This window comes from Mesoplodon mirus (genome assembly GCF_964341445.2).
Source record: "Mesoplodon mirus genome assembly, chromosome: 15".
Classification (NCBI taxonomy): Eukaryota; Metazoa; Chordata; class Mammalia; order Artiodactyla; family Ziphiidae; genus Mesoplodon; species Mesoplodon mirus.
Genome location: NC_138991.1, coordinates 74,000,861 through 74,015,382, shown reverse-complemented (window position 1 = coordinate 74,015,382; position 14,522 = coordinate 74,000,861). Strand labels below are relative to the sequence as shown.

General features: G+C 41.3%; 1 protein-coding gene across 2 annotated transcripts in view; it reads right to left on the bottom strand.

Moving 5' to 3' along the window:
- Positions 1–14,522, bottom strand: part of PLCB1 (phospholipase C beta 1) — a 692,285-nt gene that overhangs the window by 135,954 nt on the left and 541,809 nt on the right. For both annotated transcript variants that reach the window (XM_082644419.1, XM_082644420.1), the window contains exons 12-14: positions 10,769–10,851; positions 4,443–4,527; positions 2,930–3,107 (exon numbers count right to left, since the gene is read on the bottom strand). In XM_082644419.1, the coding sequence (XP_082500545.1) occupies positions 2,930–3,107; positions 4,443–4,527; positions 10,769–10,851 (346 nt within the window). The remainder of the gene's footprint in view (positions 1–2,929; positions 3,108–4,442; positions 4,528–10,768; positions 10,852–14,522) is intronic.

Sequence of the window (14,522 nt, the reverse complement as noted above, 5' to 3'; positions counted from 1 at the left end):
ATTAGCTTTGATATAAGAAACATGTTTTTCAAGTTATTTGAGTTCCCAATACTGAAAACATCTACAAACCAAATGGTAAATTAGCAGTGCTGTTTATTCAGGGCCCTACCTACATATTTAAATGTCCAAAAATTTCCATTGAAATAAATGAAAATTGCACAACAGAGTATGGGGCTAGCTTAGGAAATCTACCAAATTAGTAACAGATTGCTGCTCTTTCTCTGAACTAAGCAATAATGTTCACTGCCTGTTAAAAATTGTTATTTGTGTTATGCATCCGGTTAATAAGAGGGAAGAGAACTGGGGAAGGCAGATGGTAAAACGACAAGCTCCCACATGAAAAGGAAGATACAATTTACTCGCTAAAACTTGAGATAGAATCGTGCTGAGAAATAGGTGGCCTGTTAGTGACTTTTCGTTCCAAAACTTCAAAAAGAACATTCTCACTGAGAACAAAAGTTATTTTTGAAAAAAGAATCAGAATTGTGTAATAACGTTTGAAACACACATTTAAAAACTACCCCCAAAAAAATTCTTTCAAGGAATCACATAACATCTGTGGACAAGGATGTTAATCTAAACAATAAAAGTAATTCCCTGGTGATGCAGTGGTTAAGAATCTACCTGCCAATGCAGGGGACATGGTTTCGAGCACTGGTCCTGGAAAATCCCACGTGCCGTGGAGCAACTAAGCCCATGCACCGCAACTACTGAGCCTGTGCTCTAGAGCCCACGAGCCACAACTACTGAGCCCATGAACCACATCTACTGAAGCCCGGGTGCCTAGAGTCCATGCTCCACAACCAGAGAAGCCACCACAATGAGAAGCTCGCGCACCGCAACTAACAGTAGCCCCCGCTCGCCACAACTAGAGAAAGCCCATGTGCGGCAATGAAGACCCAACACAGCTGCGGGGGTCGGGGGGAGAAAAAACTAATTGGTAACTGTAATGGAAAAATACAGGAAAAGATAAATCAGAGTCTTGGCCAAGCTTTTTTTTCCTGAATGCCATAGAGTTTGTATTTTAATTTTTAAAAATTATTTTTAAACTTTTTACTTGACATGTGATAAGTATACAGAAAAGTACACACACCACACGTGTACAGTGCCTTAACATACCAAACAGACCTTAGGAAACAGTACCCAGATCAAGAAACAAAACATAACTGTGTCCAGAAGCCTACTTGGGTCCCTTTTAGTCACTTTTTCACGAGGGGTAACCATCTCCTGACTTCTAACAGTGCAGGTTAGTTCTGCTGTTTTTGTACTTTATATAGATGGAATCAGACAGTGGGTACTTATCTTTTGCATTTGACTTCTTTACTCAACATTATGTTTCTAAAATGAGATTCATCCATATTGTTGTATGCACTGTAGATCATTATTGCTACATATTATTCCATGGGGTGAATATAGCACATGTATTTATCTGTTTTTTTGTTTTCTTTTTTGTTTTTGTTTTTGTGGTACACGGGCCTCACTGCTGTGGCCTCTCCCTTTGCGGAGCACAGGCTCCGGACGCACAGGCTTAGCGGCCATAGCTCACGGGCCCAGCCGCTCTGCGGCATGTGGGATCTTCCAGGACTGGGGCACAAACCCACGTCCTCTGCATCAGCAGGTGGACTCTCAACCACTGCACCACCAGGGAAGCCCTGTATTTATCTGTTGATGGGCTATTCTGAATAGTGCTGCTTTAAGCAATTCTTCACCAATGTCTCTTGGTGAACATCTACATGCATTTCTGTTGGGTATATACCTAGGAATAGAATTCTCTGGGGCAGAGGGGGTTCATATGCATATGTTCAGCTTAGCTTTTGTAGATGCTGCCAAACAGTTTTCCAAAATGATTATTCCAAGGTTAGCTAAACTTTTTATTGAAGAACTTTCTAGATTTACGCTTAAAGTTTCCTTTACTTGTTCACCCTCCAATCAGGGTGAACATATCTGTAATGCACTTTTAAGATTGCCAAGACACTGACTAGAGTTGGAAAAGAACTTAGACTAAATGACAAATAATTCAAAGGAAATGGGTGACCACTTTGAATTCTTTTCTCATCAATCACAAAAATCTATTTCAACTTAAATCTAAACCAAAAATTAGTGACAGTAAATATCACCTAGTAGCTTTGATAGATAATTCAAGTAACTTTACCATTTCACATTTTAAAAGAGCTCTGTAGAATATGGATAAGTTGAATGGCCCAGAACTCTTCAGCACATCATCAATGAGAATCCATTTGATGAATATCTTGTGTCCAGACTTGTGGTTAATGTCAAGGGATCCCTTCCCTTGAGAAGCTTAAAATAACATGGTCACTCCAAAGATTATTTGGCTTATGTGGTAGCCAGAATTATGGCCTCCCCCAAAATGCCCATGTCCTATGAATATCTCTTGTGTCCTGTGAATACACTTCAAGAGGGACTTTGCAGATGAGATTAAGTTAAGGACCTTGAAATGCAAGAGATTGCTCTAGATTATCTGGATGGGCCCAATGGAAAGACATGAGTTCTGAAAAGCAAAGGACCTTTTCCAGCTGTGGTCCAAGGGAAATACGATGACAGAAGAAGTGAGATGGGACATTCCTGGCTTGAAGCTGGAGGAAGGGGGCCACAAGCCAATGAATGTGGGTGGCCTCTAGGAGCTGGAAATGCAGGGAATAATATTGCCTAGAGCCTCCAGAAATGAAAGCATCCCTGCTGACACCTAGAGTTTCGTCCAGTGGGGCCATGTGAGCCTTCTGTCCTGCAGAACTGGGTGTTCATATGTTTGTGTAGTTTTAAGCCTCCAGGTTTATAACAGAAGTCAAAAAAACAACACGTTCTAAAACTGTGCCAGGTAGAAATGTTAAAAGTCCTTCTAAGTTAATTCCAGGGCAGCAATTCTTAAATCCATACATAATAGGGGAATGAGAGCCCACCAGCCCCTCACCAGCTCCTGGGGACGAGGGCTCAAACACACTGGAGGAGTCGCTGTACGTGTTGGAGGTTTGTTCCGAGAGCTTCTTTTTGCCACTTCCTTCTGACGATTTGTGGGATTTCTTCTTATTTTTCACCAAAATTTTGTACATTAAGTCCAGAGGGCTTGGAAGAGGAACTCCAGATTCCAGCTAATGGAAAGAAAAGACACATTCTTTAAAAACACTGTCCCTTCCTTTCAAGTTCCTTCCCCAAAACAAACTCCCAGGACTGCATTAGATACCAAGGGCTTCTAGATTATTCTTTACTACCTCAACACAGCTCATTAAGTTGCTCTAAGGGTGTCTTATGTAGGGGCTAGTTCATAGTTCTTGCTTTTTTCACATGAAACGTATATTTTAATTACTGTACTGTAATTATTTTTCCATGAGAAATCTACATGAATAACACCACAGAAATGTACTGGGTGATTTGGCATGTTAACCTAAAGTTTCATGAGTTTTCTGATGGACCCTCTGAATCCAACCATCGTGATTTAGTACAGATAGGACAGCCTTGGCTTGGATTTTCAAAGGATGGAAGCCAGTTAGAGTGTGGCATCTGCCAGGAGGATGGTAAAGACAGGCAGGTGTTTCCAGGCAAGCCCTTAGAATCAACTTTTCAGATGCAGTTTGCAAACAGCAAAATCCTCATCCTGGCATGAGGTAGTTAAGTGGCACATCTTCTTGGCATCAGCAGAAGTGGACCAGGTGGCTTTAGATTTCCTGGCTGCCCTGAGATTCAAGCTATTTGCAAGCCTTCTTTCTGGTGTGTCCAGCTTGTACATCTATGGGAAAATCAATTTCCCTTGAGAAGGTTATATATTGTAACAGACAGCACGTATGCAAGTCCCAAAACAGGTTATTTTTAGAAATCTATGAACTCCTGTAAGCAGGCCCTCTATTCTTCACTTGCAACCAGTCCAGGGACTGATATGAAATCATGCAAGGATGTGTGGAGACTGGGGAAAGCGTTGAAGAAGGAAGAGGCTACTTGACGATCTTTCTGCTGCTTTCCTTCTCAAAGCAAGGATTGTTACCACGGCAATAGGAGGTCTGGATTCAGCTGGGAGAGTGCAAGGAAGTGAGGGGTGGCCAGCAGGAGTAGGCCGGAATGTCATTGTGCCACCTTCAATGTCCCATTTTGCTGACCCATTTCTTTCAAAGGGGTGTGATGAGGTTCCCTGGGAGGTGGCCAGAGCCTGTCCCTTGGGACTCCCTCTGTGGGCTGATTTTGATTGTGGGAATTCTGCAGTCCTGACTGGCTCACATCAGGGAGTGAGGGAGGGAGAAAGCTGTGGGCAGAGGAAGAGGACAGATGCAGGTCTGTCCCCCTCAGGAGGTCCCTGCCGGCCTCCACTGGTCAGAGGGCTCATTGTCAACTCATACCAAGAAACATAAACATGGAAAGAATGTAAGGAGGTCTCTCCCTAATCCAATCATAAAGAAGGTGTGCATTCCTTCGGGATGAGCATCAAAACTGCTTACTGGGTACTTTTCCAGGGGCTCCATGAGAAGGGCATCCCCGAAGATCAGCCGGCAATACTCTGCCATCTTGGCCTGCTGCTTTGGGCTGAGGGGAGAGAGAAGGAAAGCAAGGAAGCAAGAAGGTTATTCAAAGAGACCGGACAGGATGACGTTGTGTTATCAGTTACAGAGAGAGGTCATTTCCTCCTCCTACCTGTCAGGATTGTCTTTATTATTCTAAATCCCTGTTTACAATTCTGACTTGTGTGGATTTGAATGCCACACACAAGTGGGCAGAGGAGGCTCTTCACAAAGATGAGCGGCATGGACGTAGATGGAGAGGATAGAAGGTCACCTGCCTGTCACTGGAGGTTTGAATGTCGCAGAGTTAGAGACTCAGTCCCTTTTGCTTAAGGTCCTGATTCTAAGTCAAGTGCCAGATACTTGGGGGGTGGAACTCATTCAACTCTACGTGAATTCTTGGGTGAAATGTGTCTAACGGACAGAGCTGCACTGCAAAGAAGTGTTTACAAGGAGGTGAGGGGAGAGAGGAGAGGGAGCTGGACAGAGAGAGGGAGAGAGAATCTCAAAATGCAGACGAGAAAAGGCTGACAGGCAGAAGTGTGTCCACTTGGGAGGGGGACCTGGAGGAAAGACAAGAGATGCAGGCACCTTGGGGAAGGGTGTCTGAAGCCCTTTTGTGCACTAGAGGGAAGCAAATGTGGTGTTAACCTGACGAGGTGCCAGTAGGAACCTGGTTTGATTGGAAAAGGTTGGAGCTGCTGGGTTCACTGAGCTGAGCTCCAGGCTCTCAACCACTCGGGATCTATAAAACGCAGAGGAAAGTAATTGTTCTTGGAAAGGGGCAGAGGATGCTGAGAAGATGAAGTGAAGTAATAGATGAAAACACTTTGAAATGTAACATGATTGATCCTAGAGATGCAAGGCAGCCTCCGCCAGCTAGACCAGACAAACGAGTGTCTGCTCACATGTAAACACAGTTGATATGAGGGAACTTCCTTAGTCTTTCAAAACTCCTGCTTCCCTTGACCTTTTAAAAAAGCAATTCTCATTCTGTAGGATGTTAAATATCATTATAAAGGTATCCAATTCCATCGGGTTTTATGGACTGTGATTTTGACCTATAGGCCGTCGGACTTGATTTCCAATAGTTGTCTCTATGTGCTGCAACGTTAATACGTTTCAGCAGAACTGGGACGGTAGTAAGAATACATAAGTGATAAAAATCCTTCTTAACTACAATTCAAATCTATTATAAAATGTGATTCTTATTTTCATTCCTTCTACCATGACTGTTAAACCTGGATCGTGAACTGTTTTTTCCTGGGAAGGGGGCTGCTTTGTGGTTTCAAATCATACTGCGATGGTCTACAGGGAAAAGCATTATTTATATCACCCTTTTAAAAAAAAACATATTTTTGGGATCAGATGAATTCTCTGGGCTTCAAATATGAGCCCAAGGTCACTGCTTTCTTGGAACTGCAAGGGGAGGCAAAGGAAAGATTCAGAGAAGACCTACATGACAAACTCCCAAATTCTCATCATGCCTTTTTTGACCTGTAAGAGATTTTACTGGGCAGCTCATGTAGCCCTCAGAATATCCTGCAGCTTTCCCCAGCAGTATGACCGAGGGAGGAAAACCTACCAATTGGAGAACTGATCCTGGAAAGCACTGGGACTGGTTGTTTAGGAATGACGTGTTATAGTTAGGGAACAAGCAGAAAAGTGACTGATTTAGCAGAGCAGCCCTGGGCGTCCACAATTCAGACACCCTTGCTGGCCCTGGGGCTCCACCAAGCCAGCGAGCTCTGTGTCTGTAGATGAGACAAATCCATTTGTGCTGGGCCTACACTTTCCAGGTTGCACAAAAGAAATTGTCCAACCCTCCCATTTCACTTTCATGGAATGATGCTATTAAATAGAGCTTTGCTATTCCAAGTGTGGTCCATAGACCAGTAGCATCCACAGGGCCTGGAGCTGGTTAGAAATGCAGATTCAAGGCCTCCTAGGAAGGCAGGCAAATTGAGTAGAAATCTCTGGGGAAGCAGGGCTCAGGGGTCTTAAGAGACCCTCTGGGGGATTCTCATGCACACTCAAGTTCGAGAACCACTGTGATGGATGAACCAAGTCACCAGGTGCTTAAGTAAATGACACTTTTCTTGAGGGCTGGAACTTGAGAGCCCCAAGTTCCTTTAATCAGAGGCCTGAAGGGAAAAGGAAGGACTGTACCCCAACACCCTGCTTTCAGGACTTCTAGTGGAGCCATAGGCTCACCAGTAGAGGGATTTCGGGGTGGTGTTCCAGGTGTCCCTAAGCAGGTGACAGGCAGAGTCCTCTGTCCTCTGCCAAGCTGTCCCCAAATCAGGCCCTGAAGGATTTTGCTGGAGCAAAATCTTACTCAATTCCACTAAAGAATCACCTGGGCTGTTAATGCTGCAGGTGGCAGGGCCCTGTGCCCAATCCCCTGATACACTGAGCTGGGAGCAGAGCCCTGGAACCTGCATTTGTAACAAGCCTGCAAGTAATTCTGAGGCAGGTGGTTAATGGACTCTGGTGTTTACAACTGTGCTCTGACACTTCACCAAATCACCTGGGGTCTTAAGAAAATGAAGATTCCAAGGCAAAGTCTGAGGTGGAGCTCGAGACTGCATTTCTAACAAGCTCCCCGTCACGCAGATGCTGCGGGTCGATGGATCAATGCCACTTTGAAGAGCAAGCATCTGTTTGACCTAGACTTCTAAAAAAACCTGCTTCAGCATCACCGAGTTGGAGAGAGCAAGAGGCAGGTGTCCAAGGAGAAAGGAAAATGTGCTATTTGATAATCAAGCTCTTCGTATTCTCCACAAACACACATGCCCACCTGACAGGGAACTGAATCAGAGCAGAGAGCAAACTGAATAGAAAAAGTCAGAGGAAAACAAAACGACTTTCATTGTGGGGCCAGAACTGCAGAAACAAGACATTGCGTTGGCCACGAGAGAGCAAAAAAAAAAAAAAAATCCTGAAGCATTTGCAACATCAACATCAGCTACCATGGAGATGAAGCGAGAGGAAAATATTCACAAATACATTTTGATCTTCAGGCCACAGCAGACCCATCTAGACACATTTAAACACCTGGCAAAGTGTTCAGTTTTCTGACCAAGGAACAGGGCCACATCTTCCAAGTTGAACTAAACCAACCTCCTTCTCTATAGATGAGGGATCTACAACTCACGGCTATTAAGGAACCTGTCCAATATCTCACGTTCTCTGTGGCTGAACCAGAGATAGTGGTTTCTGCACTTGATTTCAGTGGAGAACTCCGTTAGTGAAAATGCTAGTTCACAAACTAGGTGTCCCATCAGTTAATTAGGACTTAAACAAATTTTATTTGCAGAAATTCAAATAAGGTATGGGGGTGAAGCTCAGGAATCTGCATTTTATGGGATTCTGATGTAGCAGGTGGAGAAGGATAAGTCACCAGTGGCTCATGACAGCTTTCTCCTTGTTGTCCATGGATAGGTGATTTCAAATATTTGGAGAGAGAACCAGAAAATTAAGAGGTTTTCTTCCTTTCTTCCAGTGTGGGTTTGTTTTGGAGTACGGCTCAAGTGGCCTGGGGCCAGGGTTCTGAATCTGGTATTTTGTATACACAGCACAAAAGAGAAAAAAAAGAACTGCTGCTAGAGGTAACGTATAGGTTTCAGATATTTTGGGGGCTGTGACCGTGTCGGGTAGGATTCTGAGAGTGTATCTAGTTTCGTGGGGAAGACTGCTGTTGCTGATGAATGGTGTCTGCCACGGGTTCTTTCAGCAATGAGGTGGGATGGCCTGCACGTCAAGCACAGGGTTTTACCAGCAAAGGAAAAGCTTGCAGGTTTTCTTTGGGTGTGTGATAGTCCACCCAGGGTAGAACTGTAGTTGAATGATGTTGATATGTGTGTGAGGCTCAAGGACAATGGAAATAGGAAGCAAAAACTTCCTTCCACAATAGAATTCAGTATCTCAGTATTTCACTGCCATTCGGTTATCTCAGTGGTTCGGGATCAATATCATGGCATCCAGGGAAGGTTGTTATCCTGTTTTCTTTTGTATTCATGCATTATTAATGAACTTTTAACAGCTAAATTTCTCACTTTTAAACCAGAAAGGGCTGTATTATGGTACAATCTTTTTTGATTTTGTGTTCAATGTGGATTTAGTTTTCATGCTCAGTTTGGCTCTCTGTAGCATTGAGGCTGAAGACTGAAAAAAATATGCTGTGGTTAAGGGTCACGAGCCACAAAAATGTGACCACTCACAGGCAGTTGCCTTGTGGGATGCTCTGGTTGTCTTAATTCGATGTTTGGAAGGCTGTGATGCTTTTGTTTAGGTGTGGGGGATGGAGTTGGTTAAACAGATGAGTTTTGAAACCGTACTAGCCAGCTTTGAACCCCTGCCACATTTTAGCTGCATGACCTTGGGGAAGTAACTCACCCTCTTTGGGATTCAGTTTCATCATTTGTAAAATAGGGATAAAAGTAATAATATTTATTCTTAGGAACACCTGGCTTTGTGGTGAGGGTTACATGAGCTTATGCTTGGAACGTTGCTCAGCACATAATATACATTCAATAAATATTAGCTGTCATTATGTTTGTGGTAGTGGTGGCTCTTGATACCTCTCTGGATGCATGGCAGAGTCCAATGTAGCGGGTATGCCTATCAAGAATGGAAGCAGAGTTTTTCATTTTGTCTAATTTATATAGAAACATTTCTTGAAAAAAATAAATGTGTTAGATTTGGAGATATTTCTCCAAAAAGGAAATGACTGATTGTCTAGGAACTAGAGTGCCTGAACAAAAAGTGCTAAGGCGTTGTAGAGCCCAATTACAAATGGACAGGCCGAGATGAGGAAAGTCACATGCAAATCAGAGCTGTCACAGCAAACGAAGTACTAAATACAGTACCTAAAGAGGTTCTCCCTTTAGTTAGAAAAGACATAGTAGTGAAACAAAATACATTCTTGTCTCTTCAGTTGGCCCTCAGAAGTGGTAGAAAAACTATATGCCAAATGATTACATTATTCACTGGATGATTCTTTCCTAATGAAACAGAGTCATGAGCTGGTAAATGTAGTATGGATTTCCTGAGGGTAAGCTAGAAATATAGAGAGTTATAATTTGGTTACTTCAAAATAAGGTATACGTCTCCACATATACATTAACAAATGATCACATTGAACTACTTTGAAATTCCTCAAGCTGAAATTTGGTCACTACCTAACTGGTTCTTTAAGGTTTAGTAAATCCTTTAAGAATTAGTGAATTGAAGCATGTGTTGCAAATTAGTTGGACAAAGGGAATCAGTGACCTGGGAAAGATTTTTGATAGGAAGGAGGATAAAAAAGGATCTAAGGAACTTGTGAGCCAAATTAGGAAAGGTGTTGTAGGCTTTTAGTTGAGAAAACTGGCTTAGGTGGTTGCATGAAACAAAGGACTTCCCAAATACTCTTTTTTTTTTTTTTTTTTTTTTTTTGCGGTACCAAATACTCTTTTGAGCAGTGATGGTCACTACTGCATAGTCTTCAGACATTAATTCCAGGGACTAGAATTTTAGTTTCTTGAACTTTGATTCAGTAATAGATGAGAATCTTTCATGTTGAGGCTCTTTAGATGGAATAAGTATATGATAAACTAACATCCAGGTGTTTGATGTAGATGTGTCTTACTCTGATCCTTTGTCATAAAATGGGTATAAGAGTTAAGTCAAAATTACCTATTCTTTGTATAGCTCAGCAAAAAGTGTAGGCTATTATGAAATAGGAAAATATTTACAAATACTAACAAACAGGGGAAACCAATGAAAACAGGAAGGAGGGAGAATTTGGTGGTCTGAGTTCTATGTAAGTTCAAAGTGGCAGAATAGAATTTCTTTAATTTATTTAGCTTTCTCTACACCAGCTCCAGCATGTACAGAACTGGCCATTTTAGGGTGGTAAAACTGACTATAAATCTGCACACCATAGAAGAAGCAAACGAAGGAGGATTATACAAGTGGTCCCCTGAAATAGACACACCTGTGATACAAGGAAATGGGTTTCACTCCATTGTAAAAAGAGGAGTCCTTAATTTAAATCCTACCATGGCATGAAAATAGATTCCACAAGTCCAATGGATCTTTTTAATGTTAACGAGATTTAAATGAATGAATTCCATTATATACAGATGAACACCTGCCGCTTAATATATAGCATAATTGAGGAACACCATTAGTAACATCAAATAATCTTATATCTGATGAACAATGACTAAACATGCCCTATTTGGGGAAAAGACTCCCTATTGAATGTGCTGAATACTTACGAATCCACGTGGTTCTCAAATGAAAGCAGAATTGGAAAAGGTGAAGTCTTAAATGCACACTCAGCAATGGCTTCTATCACTTCCTAAAAATGAGAACACCTATATTCAGTAAGACAGAATTTTAATGTGTATAGTTTTTTCTTTTGGGTTCCACCCTTTAATATCACTATCTTTTTCATTCATAGAATTTTATCAAATGGCCTAAAATGGCTAGAAGCGGTTTGCAGGCTACTGGATTATAAATTTTCTTACTCTTGATTTAGGAGGATAAAAGAAAGAAAACTGGATTTGGGTGGAGGGAGAGTCATAACTGTGAGGGTGAATGGTTCTCCTCTTTGGTAATTATATCTACTTTTATATATATATATAATGAAAGAAATCAGGTCACACTATAAAAATTTTGGACAAGAGAAGGCAACATTTTTCACCCATAAATTCACCCTTTGAGGGGCTTCCCTAGTGGTGCAGTGGTTGAGAATCTGCCTGCTAATGCAGGGGACACGTGTTTGAGACCTGGTCGGGGAGGATCCCACATGCCACGGAGCAACTAGGCCCGTGCGCCACAACTACTGAGCCTGCGCATCTGGAGCCTCTGCTCCGCAACAAGAGAGGCCGTGACAGTGAGAGGCCCGCGCACTGCAATGAAGAGTGGCCCCTGCTTGCCACAACTAGAGAAGGCCCTCCCACAGAAACCAAGACCCAGCACAGCAAAAATAAATAAATTAAATTCACCCTTTGAATCAAACCACTGCTGGCATTTGGTTATATTTATTTCTAGTTTGTTTTTCGTATATCTGTATAACATAGTTTTAATTACAGTAAATACTCTATTTGTATTTTTAACCATCGTTAAGAGATATAATTCCCCCTTTTAAAGTGTACAGCTAAATGGTTTTTAATATTCACAGGGTTGTGCAACCATCACCCCAGTCTAAGTTAGGACATATTTATCACCCCTCCAAAAGCCATATCCCCATTAACAGTCACTCCCCATTTCCCCAAACCCACCCCACAGACTCAGACCTAGGCAACCACTAATCTACTTTCTGTCTCCATAGATTTGCTTATTCCTAACATTTCAAATAAATGGAATCATACAATATGTGGCCTTTTATGTCTGGCATCTTTCATTGAGCCTGCTTTCAGGGTTCATCCATGCTGTAACATGTGCCAGTACTTCATCCCTCAATCTGTATTTAGAAAAAATGTATAGGTCATAGTTTTAGTATCTGTATAAAATTCTAGGTCGTGGCAGTATCATAACTGATTTAACCACTACCCAATTGTTGGACAGACATATTTTAAGAGCTATCATTCAAATAACTCTCCAAAGAACCTCTTCATTTTTTTCCCTGATATTTTGAATTATTTTCAGGAAATGAATTCTTAGAAGGGGAACTATTAAATTAAAGAATAGGAATATTTTTACAGTCTCCTGTGTTTCTCCAAATTACTTTTCATCTTAGATTGCCTAGAGTAATGTATGAAGGACCAGATTTCAATGAATATTCATTCACCAGCTTTGGGCATTAGTTTTTCAAAATGTTTTCCTTATTGAACTGGTATTAAAGGATGATCTCATTTATTTTTAATTATATCAATGCCAATACTCCTGTGGCTTCACATCCATTTTTTTGTTTTTTAGTTACATTTATTCTTTACATCTTCTCCTCTCAAGTAGGAATTTTCACTCTGATCCCTTATGCCTGAGGCTTTTCCATCATCTTCTCTACCTTCCTTAAACAATTCGTAGTTTGCTTTCTATCCATGCCAGAAAGCTATTTCTCCAGCCCCAGAGTATAAATAAGGCTTTCTAATTCTGTACTACATTTGCATATATCCTCTAAGAAGGATTTGCCTGCACAGAGCAAAAGAATCACTCACTGTTTCTTAAAAGTGAATCCACAGATTGCCTTTCATCCATTATGATAGTTGATACCATCAAAAATAAGTACACTATAAATAGTAAGCAATGCCCAAATTTTAAACTCTTTATTTGACTTTTTTGAGTACAGGCTTTGGAGTCCAACAGGCTTGTGTTTGAATCCTTCTTCTTCTCCTTACAAGCTGTGTGACCTTGAGAAAAATAACTTAATGCCTATGTGCACTTGGCTTGCTGGCCTGTAAAGTAAGAGTGATAAGCCTCATTCTACAAGCCTGTTACAAGGATGCAGCGAGAGGAGGTAAAGGACACAGCTCGTGATGGGCAGATATTCTCAAAACAACTAAGGTTACTCAGCTTGCTGGTGCCCCCTCCCCATTCACCCTAAACCCAACTAATACAAACAAGAGCTGCCATTAAATGAGCATTTGCATTCCAGATACAGATCTTATCTCCTGCTATAAACATTCCCTAAGGAAAATATTATCTGTCATCTCACAGATTATAAAATGGAAACTCAGAGATATTAACCAATTTGCCCAGGGTCACAGAGAGGAGAGTCCAGGAAACCCCAGGAAAGTTTGTCTGACTCTAGAGTTTATTCCCTTAACCATTTCAGTAACTCCCATGCAGCTAATGACCTTAACCAACTAGGATCAAAGACCTCAAAAGAATTGTACAGCATTATTCACAGTAGCCAAAACATGGAAACAACCCAAATGTCCATCAACAGATGAATGGATAAAGAAGGTGTGGTACATATATACAATGGGGTATTACTCAGCCATAAAAAAAGAACAAAATAATGCCATTTGCAGCAACATAGGATGCAACTAGAGATTATCATACTAAGTAAGTCAGAAAGAGAAAGACAAATACCATATGATATCACTTACATGTGGAATCTAAAATATGGCACAAATGAACCTATCTACAAAACAGAAACAGACTCACAGACATAGAGAACAGACTTGTGGTTGACAAGGGGGAGGTAGGTGGGGGAGGGATGGATTGGAGTTTGGGATTAGCAGATACAAACTATTATATAGAGAGAATGGATAAACAATAAGGTCCTACTGTAGAGCACAAGGAACCATGTCCAATCTCCTGGGATAAACCCTAATGGAAAAGAATATTAAAAAAAAGTATATATGTATAAAACTGAGTATCTTTGCTGACTTTGCTGTACAGCAGAAATTGGCACAACATTTTACATCAATTCTACTTTGATTAAAAAAATAAAATAATTGCAAATAGATATCTAAAGGAAGTGGGTAGTAAGTATGGGGAGTATTGTTTATTTCCTACATTTGGCCCTGTTTTATTTGCTACTGGCAAAACACATGAGAACCATTCTTGATTCCTCTTATTATAACATCTTTCAATTCATCTGTAATCCTGTCCAAAATATAATCAGAATATAACCATGTAGCAGCACCTCCACCTCTATCATCCTGACCCAAAAACCCTTGCAGTAACTTCTGGGATAGATTCTGTTGTCATTCCCACATATTCACTATCCTTCCTGTGAGATTTGTTGACCATAGGTATGGCCCTGTTTTGTTTTGGTTGCTGAAATGCATGTGAAAATGGCACATCGTTCTTTTGAGCAGAGTCTTCAAGAGCCATCTTGGGTTCTGTCACCTTTCTTTCCCCACTGCTGTAAGCCTCGTGATATCACATATTGGGGCTGTTCTTTCTGTATAGATTGCAGACAATATTGATGGCAGCAACAGTCAACATCTAACCTGAGCAAGAAATAAACCTGTGTGTTTCTAAACCACTGAGATTCTGGAGTTTCTAGTTTTTGCAGCAAAACCTAGTGGAGGCTGACTAATAAAGCTTTTAGCTGCTTCTATGTTTGCCTCCTGT